The sequence below is a fragment of the Pseudorasbora parva genome, chromosome 2 (genome assembly GCF_024679245.1).
Source record: "Pseudorasbora parva isolate DD20220531a chromosome 2, ASM2467924v1, whole genome shotgun sequence".
Taxonomy (NCBI): Eukaryota; Metazoa; Chordata; class Actinopteri; order Cypriniformes; family Gobionidae; genus Pseudorasbora; species Pseudorasbora parva.
Window position 1 is genome coordinate 62,106,380 of NC_090173.1, and position 10,489 is coordinate 62,116,868.

General features: G+C 37.5%; 1 protein-coding gene across 2 annotated transcripts in view; it reads right to left on the reverse strand.

Annotated features, from left to right (window-relative positions):
* LOC137047987 (cytolytic toxin-alpha-like) overlaps positions 1-9,778 on the reverse strand; it is a 38,617-nt gene extending 28,839 nt beyond the window's left edge. The window contains exons 1-3 of one of the 2 annotated variants that reach the window (XM_067425934.1): positions 9,633-9,701; positions 4,403-4,529; positions 4,183-4,308 (exon numbers count right to left, since the gene is read on the reverse strand). In XM_067425934.1, the coding sequence (XP_067282035.1) occupies positions 4,183-4,235 (53 nt within the window). In that variant the 5' untranslated portion in view covers positions 4,236-4,308; positions 4,403-4,529; positions 9,633-9,701. Of the gene's footprint in view, positions 1-4,182; positions 4,309-4,402; positions 4,530-9,632 lie in introns of both variants that reach the window. The other variant, XM_067425943.1, reaches the window with a different exon arrangement.
* Between the last annotated feature and the right edge of the window lie 711 nt (positions 9,779-10,489).

Genomic DNA, 10,489 nt, shown 5'->3' on the forward strand with positions numbered 1-10,489 from the left:
CCGCAGTTCGCTGGTGTACCAGGGTGCTGAGCGCGAGAAGGTGACCATTCTAGTTATGACATGTGCGTGAAGATCTAGAAGGCTGCTCAGAGACTTGTTGTAGAAGTCAACCGACTCAGAGACTGAGGAGAGATCAACAGAGGAGAATTGCTGAAGGTCTGTAGTTAAAGAGTCTTGGTTAATCTTTTTCAGGTTCCTGAAGCAAATTTGACGGGAATCTTTGGTAAGGGAAGAGGGGCGTGGCAGCTCCAATGAGATGGCCTGGTGGTCAGACACACCCAGATCATACACCAAAAGGTTTCTAATATGAGGAGAGTTGGAAATGACCAAGTCCAGAGTGTGCCCCCTAGAATGAGTGGGTCCATCCACATGCTGTTGGAGATTGAGGCAGTCCAATAATTGCAGAAACTCAGCTGCCAGGTGGCAGGAGGGGGTCTCTACATGAATATTAAAATCTCCTAATATTAAAATGTTGGCAGAAGTAGAGCAGAGTGTTGTGAGAAAGTCATGCATCTCAGAGATAAAAACTGAATTTGTTTTTGGGGGCCGATAAATAAGCCGTATTGTCAAAGAAAAAGGGGGTTTACATTTAAAAGCAAGGTATTCAAATGATGACACTGTGGGCAGAGGGAGAAAAGACAGCTCCAATGATTGTCTATGAATTACAGCTAAGCCACCACCACGACCAGTGTAGCGGGCTTTCTCCAGATAGCTGTAACCAGGAGGACAGGCATCATTAAGTGCTGCGTAAACTGCAGGCTGATGCCATGTTTCCATTAAGCACATAAGGTCTAATCTCTTATCAATGATGTGGTCTTGGATGAAAGATGACTTATTTGTGAGGGATTGTGCATTAAAAAGTTCTATTTTGAGCGTTGATGGGGTGCTGAATCTCGTTATTGGCCGTAAAACACTAAAATCCACTCCACGTTTTCTGTCATGCGCTGTGCTAAAAGATCTCACGGTGTTTCCCGTGCAGTCCAGTTTAGATTGGTGAGATCTCGCGGTGATTCCCGTGTTACCAAAACGGAGAGCAAAACTGTTGTGATGTGATCGCAGATGTGCGACGGAGGTCCAGATGGATGGTATGGCTGATGCAGAGTTTTCAGGCTGATGATAAACTAGCCCGCGACGAGAGCCTCTATGGATGTAACGCCGTCTGCGCAGAAGTCCAAGTTCCTTAATGACCGCGATGCACGCCGGAAATGTGCGGTCGTTGAAATTTAGCAGCTGTGGGATGGAATATTTAAGCTTCATGACGGCCGCTGGAAGGTTTTGACTAGCGCTATGCATTATAGAAACACAGAGCTGGAACACTGTCAGGCACAGCGAGATGATGGTCCATACCATAGCAGAGGAGTGTATGCATCAACTACCAGCAATTCCAGCAAACAGCCGATGTTAGAAGAGATAGCAGGGGTGAGTAAAAGTCTTTGAAATTAGGAGAAAACCCGTAAAAATCCATACAAAAAAGGTTTTAGTCCATTCAAACTGCCAACTGTCAACAGCCAACTGTCAACAGCCGAGAAGAGTTATCCGAGACGATAAGAGCCAAGCAATATGTCCCAAAATTAGCACTGACTGAATGTACTAGTTACTGACAAAAAATAAAATTAAAATAAAGTTCATAATTAACGTATATAAACTAAAATCGGGTGGAAAAGCGGCGAACAGACAACGCCAGCGTCCTCTCCCCCTCGTTGCTAGGCAACCAATCCAATTATTTATTATTATCTAATCTATTAATTAATTTTAGGCATATTGACTGAGATTTAACTGCTTTATCCATTTTGTTGTTACACTTGCCGGTTGTTTCGGGTCAGTTTGGGTAGCGCGCTGCCATCTAGCGGTGAACTTCGAACAGCAACATATACCGAAATGTGCAAAATCATGATATCGTACCGTTTTAAATAAATACCAGTATTTTTCCAGTATCGGTATACTGCGCATCCCTAATAAGCACTGTACCATGCAACTGTTTAGCTGCCCTCGGAGTCTCTCTGGTAGAACTGTCAATGGGCACTGATCTCACTGCTGACTCTGCCCTTAACCTTCATGGGGCTCATGTCATCTCTGCCTCCTCTCATGGCCCCCTCCATAGACACTTGTGTTAAGAATTTTAGTCTCAGGCTCTCAGATTGTATTTACTCTGTTGCTCCTTTAAAGGTCCCATGGCAGGAAATTTTATTTTATGCGGTTTTCAACATTAATATGAGTTCCCCTAGCCTGAATATTGTCCCCAAGTGGCTATAAATGTTGATCGGTGTAAAGCGAGTTCTGGCTCTTTCTCTGCCTTTGAGAAAATGAGAGATGAGCTGATCTTGAATTCTCCTGTTCTAACATCATCAGGAAAGGTTACCGCCCCTTCCTCTGCTTTATACGCCCAGAGTATTAGTAGAGAATGGCTTCAGTTTATCACTGATGTCAGCAGCACAGGCTTTACCATACGGATTCAACAGCACCGCCACAAACAGTGAGTAACAGAGTTCATTAATGCCTGATCTGGGATCAGTGAGTTCTGATGTGTAGCTAATCATTCAAGTTCACACACACTTTCTTTCTAAATCATTTAAAACTGTCAGTCCCGCAGCTGGCCGTCTTGATGCATCAGTGAAGCAAGCCAGTGACTAAAACCATCAACTTCACTTGTTTCTGTCAGCAGCATGAAACAAATCTGCTATTTAAATGATTAAACTACAGAGAGTGATTAAAGAACACTCTTTATAGTGTTCAGATCTGTCAATTACTCATATATCTGCAGTGTACACTTGTCCAAACTGCCGTTATAATGAAGGACGCTGTTAAACTGCTCAACAGAAGCTCTGAGCTTCTTGACTGACAGGCTTGGAGGATCGGAGTGAAGTGGAGCGATAAAAATGAGCGATAGTGAAGAAAACTCAGAGCTCACGACCAGCTTGGAGGACACAGATATCGTTGACAAGTTAGTTTGCTCAACTTCAGTGGTTTGGAGATATTTTGGCGATCACATCCGACATAAACCAGAGCGACGTGTGTGGACTGCTTATCATAGGTTCACCACGCGTAATTTAGTTATTAAATTTTTGTGCTTCTTCAAAGTTCTTCCAGATAACATTGAGCTTAACACAGCGGTAAATCTACATTAACTACATTCACACACAGGCTTATCACCTTGTTAGTTGTACTAGTGGGTAACTTACAACAAGCTAACTTTACCAAACTATAATCACTAAAACATCGGACTTGTACATTGTTATCATAATTGTTTGTCTTTGGTGATGTATTAATCACACAGCATCGCCTGTATCAAAACTCTCGAGCTGTGTCCCAAAGTGAAGGGTGCGCACTTCGAAGGCCAGGCCAGGCCACGCCTTCAAAGTGCACGAAGCGGCACGAAGGGCGAACCGAGGGAAAGGGTGGCCAGGTCTGAATAATAAAACCCCTCCAATTGTTATTCAAAAGTATCGGAATCACAGCCAGAATGGGCCAAAATATTCCAAAATGCGGGGCGCGGGCGGTAGAAATATTGCTTAAGTAAAGACAACTTAGCCTGTGGACTATAGGCTACAAACACCCCAAAGCAACAGTAGACTAAATGCATCCCCATTCCAGACTTGGCAACAATGAACCAAAGCGTCGTTAATGGACTAGGCTGTGACAACTGACAGCGGACGTTCGTGAGGAGATTTTAAAAAGAGAAATGGAGCATATACAGTATAATAATACTTATATATATATATATATATATATATATATATATATATATATATATATATATATATATATATACAGTCTTGTTCAAAATAATAGCAGTACAATGTGGCTAACCAGAATAATCAAGGTTTTTAGCATATTTTTTATTGCTACGTGGCAAACAAGTTACCAGTAGGTTCAGTAGATTGTCAGAAAACAAACAAGACCCAGCATTCATGATATGCACGCTCTTAAGGCTATATATATATATTTTGATATATATATATATATATATATATATATATATATATATATATATATATATATATATATATATAGGTTAGTTGTTATTACTTAATCAAAACAACCCAATGGCAATTATTTAAGAAAATAGTTCTGTTTTTGCAAATGGTCTCTTCCCTAACCAGCATATCCATTTTTTTCCCCCAATAGGGTTATTATGCTTCAGTATGTCAAACCAATGAATAATGTGTAGTGAATAACAATTACCTGTCCCAAGTTATCGAAGTTGTACTTTCTTCGAGTCCATTTGTAACCTGCATTATCACAATCAACCTTATTGGTGATGTTTTTGGTGTCGGTACCTTCGCAACGGAAAAATTTTCCTTTGAAGAGCTGTGATAGATAATATCAATACTGTTATCAAAAAAACAAACAAACTCATATTTCTGTTGAAAAGCACGTAGTGTGTTGCAACTGAAGCAATTACCTGAACTCCAAGAATGCCAAAGATTATAAAGAAGGTGCAGAGGATCAGTACAATGTTTCCAATGGGCTTCAGGGATGTTATTAGTGTTTCCACCACCAGCTTCAGTCCAGGAGCACGATTAATCACTCTATTTAAGTGAAAAGTAAAGATGTGCAATTGGGCAATTAGTTGAATTAGTTGAAAGGGGTGTGTTCAAAAAATAGCAGTGTGGCATTCAATCACTGAGGTCATCAATTTTGTGAAGAAACAGGTGTGAATCAGGTGGCCCCTATTTAAGGATGAAGCCAACACTTGTTGAACATGCATCTGAAAGCTGAGGAAAATGGGTCGTTCAAGACAGTGTTCAGAAGAACAGCGTACTTTGATTAAAAAGTTGATTAGAGAGGGGAAAACCTATAAAGAGGTGCAAAAAACGAAAGGCTGTTCAGCTAAAATGATCCCCAATGCCTTAAAATGGAGAGCAAAACCAGAGAGACGTGGAAGAAAACGGAAGACAACCATCAAAATGGATAGAAGAATAACCAGAATGGCAAAGGCTCAGCCAATGATCACCTCCAGGATGATCAAAGACAGTCTGGAGTTACCTGTAAGTACTGTGACAGTTAGAAGACGTCTGTGTGAAGCTAATCTATTTTCAAGAATCCCCCGCAAAGTCCCTCTGTTAAAAAAAAGGCATGTGCAGAAGAGGTTACAATTTGCCAAAGAACACATCAACTGGCCTAAAGAGAAATGGAGGAACATTTTGTGGACTGATGAGAGTAAAATTGTTCTTTTTGGGTCCAAGGGCCACAGGCAGTTTGTGAGACGACCCCCAAACTCTGAATTCAAGCCACAGTACACAGTGAAGACAGTGAAGCATGGAGGTGCAAGCATCATGATATGGGCATGTTTCTCCTACTATGGTGTTGGGCCTATTTATCGCATACCAGGGATCATGGATCAGTTTGCATATGTTAAAATACTTGAAGAGGTCATGTTGCCCTATGCTGAAGAGGACATGCCCTTGAAACGGTTGTTTCAACAAGACAATGACCCAAAACACACTAGTAAACGGGCAAAGTCTTGGTTCCAAACCAACAAAATTAATGTTATGGAGTGGCCAGCCCAATCTCCAGACCTTAATCCAATTGAGAACTTGTGGGGTGATATCAAAAATGCTGTTTCTGAAGCAAAACCAAGAAATGTGAATGAATTGTGGAATGTTGTTAAAGAATCATGGAGTGGAATAACAGCTGAGAGGTGCCACAAGTTGGTTGACTCCATGCCACACAGATGTCAAGCAGTTTTAAAAAACTGTGGTCATACAACTAAATATTAGTTTAGTGATTCACAGGATTGCTAAATCCCAGAAAAAAAAAATGTTTGTACAAAATAGTTTTGAGTTTGTACAGTCAAAGGTAGACACTGCTATTTTTTTGAACACACCCCTTTCAACTAATTGCCCAATTGCACAGCCTTAAGAGCGTGCATATCATGAATGCTGGGTCTCATTTGTTTTCTGACAATCTACTGAACCTACTGGTAACTTGTTTGCCACGTAGCAATAAAAAATATGCTAAAAACCTTGATTATTCTGGTTAGTCACATTGTACTGCTATTATTTTGAACAAGACTGTATATATATACTTTTTTTTTTTTTGAGCTTTCTATTGGGTTTTGACATGCTTCAAAGCTTGTGATGATGGGAGACAGGACCATAAGCGTGTAAATCTGTAGCCGGTTAAATATTGTCAAATTGCAAATATTAGTTAACAGTTTATTTCTTATGTTAAATGTAGCCTAACTGTTACAATACTCATCCCAGAAGATGATGTCCCGCTCAGGCCTTACCAGAGTCTCTATTGGGCATTATTCCCCATCCCATCCCAGAAGATGATGTCCCGCTCAGGCCTTACCAGAGTCTCTATTGGGCATTATTCCCCATCCGGGTCCAGCTCCAGCTTCTCCCGCTCAGCGCAATGACTTGAGTTATATTACTGGTCTATAAATAGGCTATAGTTGTAAAAAGCCTACTTTAGGTAGGCTAATGTATAGACCAATTTATTTTCATTTACACCTTTTAAATTACATGACAAGAAAATACAAAAATATATAAATGTGTTTAATGTAGCTACAAATTATAACGTGCATTACAAAAATAAACAATAGGCTATATATATATATATATATATATATATATATATATATATATATATATATATATATATATATATATATATAGTTATATGTATATATTCAATATATATATTGAATTAAGTATTAAAAACTTAATTCAAACTTACAACAAATACAAATCTGTGATGAAATTGCGATTAATCACGAGTTCAATCACGAATATATATATATATATATATATATATATATATATATATATATATATATATATATATATATATATATATATATATATATATTTAAATGTATAAAGATATTTTGTGGCCGTGGTGATTCATTTTGTGACTAATTTTAATCGCTGCTATAGGCTAATCATGAGCAGTCCATGCCCAAAAAGTTTGAGAAATTTTGGGTTAGATGAAGGCTATCTATGATGAACTGTACATCAATAAATCACAACAGTCTCGTGCTATGGGTACTGCCATTGATACGGGCAGTGGAAGATTTGTTACACTATTTTATTCTGCTTTTCAATCGGTGTGATGAAGGCATGATAGTCTAGACTATATTAATTATTCAGTGTGGATAAAGGCATATTTTGCCACTATACAACATGTCCTTATTAGGAGGAAATATGTTTTAACAAGCTTTTTTTTTTTACGTCATAACATCTCATTATTATGACATAATTGAGTGAAAAAATATATATGTGCAAATTATATATAAATATATGACTTGATTTATTTTTCTATTCATGAATAATTAATAATAATTTAATATGAATATGTATCTGCTATACATATACACACACTCACCTAAAGGATTATTAGGAACACCTGTTCAATTTCGCATTAATGCAATTATCTAATCAACCAATCACATGGCAGTTGCTTCAATGCATTTAGGGGTGTGGTCCTGGTCAAGACAATCTCCTGAACTCCGAACTGAATGTCAGAATGGGAAAGAAAGGTGATTGAAGCCATTTTGAGCATGGCATGGTTGTTGGTGCCAGACGGGCCGGTCTGAGTATTTCACAATCTGCTCAGTTACTGGGATTTTCACACACAACCATTTCTAGGGTTTACAAAGAATGGTGTGAAAAGGGAAGAGCATCCAGTATGCGGCAGTCCTGTGGGAGAAAATGCCTTGTTGATGCTCGAGGTCAGAGGAGAATGGGCCAACTGATTCAAGCTGATAGAAGAGCAACTTTGACTGAAATAACCACTCGTTACAACCGAGGTATGCAGCAAAGCATTTGTGAAGCCACAACAAGCACAACCTTGAGGCGGATGGGCTACAACAGCAGAAGACCCCACCGGGCACCACTCATCTCCACTACAAATAAGAAAAAGAGGCGACAATTTGCACAGACAGTTGAAAAATTGGACAAAATTGGACAGTTGAAGACTGGAGAAATGTTGCCTGGTCTGATGAGTCTCGATTTCTGTTGAGACATTCAGATGGTAGAGTCAGAATTTGGCGTAAACAGAATGAGAACATGGATCCATCATGCCTTGTTACCACTGTGCAGGCTGGGGGTGGTGCTGTAATGGTGTGGGGTAGGCATGTGCCGATATCAATTTTTCATGTTGCGATTAATTGCTGAAGTTTTATCACGATATACAATATTATCTCGGTATTGAAATAAGTTGCAAAAAAAGTGTTGCCATAGCATAACAGCTTTAAGAAATATTTTTGTAATAACAAAAATAACTGAATGTTTAAATACAATAATGCACCAAAAATATATACAGCGCTGGAAAAAAATTAAGAGACCACTTAACATTGAGAAATCAATGAGGAATCAATGTTAAGTTGTCTCTTGATTTTTTCCAGAGCTGTAAAAGTACAATTTTCAAACAGATTAAAGTGTAAAAGAATTAGGCTATAAAGAACAACAGGTAGGCTAACAAATTACAATAAGGTCTCGTTATTTAAAGAATTAACTAAGATTGAGGAAAAGCTTCATTTGGTACAAAAAGTATAATGTTTTTGGTAATGTTAGTTAAGAAATACTGATCATTGTTAGTTTTATCTTAGGTCCATTAAAAAAAGTTATTTTGATTTTGATTTTAATGTTAATAAACAGTAACTAAGAAATTAACATTACTTAGAATGATTAATTCTTTAGTCTTAAGTCTTTTTCATTGTCAGTTTGGTAATAATTAAGTCGTATGTCTCAAAGTTTTACTGAACAATAACAAATAATTAGAACAGTTCTAAATGTTAGGGCATGTTGTAGTCCAGATTAAAACATAAAAATGTTTAAATTTGAAAATAAATAGCCTATTAAGTCTTTAAGTATTAAGTATTTGGTGCTGTGATGAACAACATTGAGATTACAAAAAAAACGAATGGCTGTTTTAAAAACGACACGCGGTTTGTGTAGACAAACATGACAATGAGTTGACTGAACTAAAATGGCCGCCACAGTCACCAGATCTCAACCCAATAGAGCATCTTTGGGATGTGATGGAACGGGAGCTTCGTGCCCTGGATGTGCATCCCACAAATCTCCATCAACTGCAAGATGCTCTCCTATCAATATGGGCCGACATTTCTAAAGAATGCTTTCAGCAGCTTGTTGATCAATGCCACGCAGAATTAAGGAAGATCAGAAGGCAAAAGGGGGTCAAACAAAGGATTAGTGTGGTGCTCCTAATAATCCTTTAAGTAAGTGTGTGTGTGTATATATATTATATTTATATATATATATATATAAAGTGGTAATACTTTACAATACGGATTCAGTAAAATGCATTAATTCATGCTTAAATAATGCACAGGTTATTATGAGTTAATGTGTGACAACTGGAAGTAGAAGTACATAGATTAATTATTGTATTAGCTAATAGTGTCAATTAATGCATTTTGTTATTAAGGATTGAATACATTATGACACCTTTTATAACAATTAATATATTTCTTAATCCATTAATCAAATAGACCTTTCATTAGTTGCTGATGCAGTGATCATTAATACATGTTTTAGTTCTTCATGAGTCATACCTTAACTCATGATTATCTGTGCATTAGTTAAGCATGAATTAATGAAAATTAGTGTCACCAATGAAGCTTTACTTGCTTACATGTTCATATTGTTTTAAAATCTTACCTGAAGTCTCTGTTCTTTGTATGGTATGAGGTGAAGTCCGAAGCTGATCAGCGATCTGTAGAAATATTTAAATATATATATCCTAATGTCTCATGAAAAAGTGCATTCTCATAAATGTGTATTTTCTGGAATTACACACAGGGGCCTTACACACATTACCTTAAATACAGGGGCTGGAGTTTGGAGGGGAGGAGTCTGAGTCACTGGCCTTTGACCTTAAAAGGGTTTCTGGTAGTGTACAAAATCTGATACAGAATAGAATTTACTAAAGTTAATTTCTGAACATTTCTGAATGTATGAATGTATCCAGAGCCAAATTCTGGAGTGATGCTCTGTCCCAAATGGCACACTTCATCTACACTTAGCACAACATACATGCACCCTCATTGCGACATTCAGAGCAGCATTAAGTTACTTATTTATTTTATGTTATATTTGTTTAGGGACAGATACAACAAGTAGGCCTACTAAGTACATCAATAAAACTGGGACAACAGCCATCCCATGCATGTATCACAGTGCTTGTAGCTAAAGATGATTTACAACACAAGAATAACAGTTATCAATTACAGTTACAAAAACAGCAGCAAACAAAAAGGGGGAAAAAACTACACATGAATACAAGTTTGTTGCTGAATTAACCAAGACTTTTTAATATAAAAACTTGCAGCAGATTAAAAAAAATAAAGATAACGAATTTTGTATGGAATAAAAAATAAAAAATAAATTGTGACTTTGTTTTATAATTCAGATTTTTTTTCAGATTTTTTTTCACTGCGTGATATGTAGCTGCAACATGTTTATATGTTTAATGTCAGCTGTGTTGATTACTTTTATAATGGACATTTTTTGGGGTT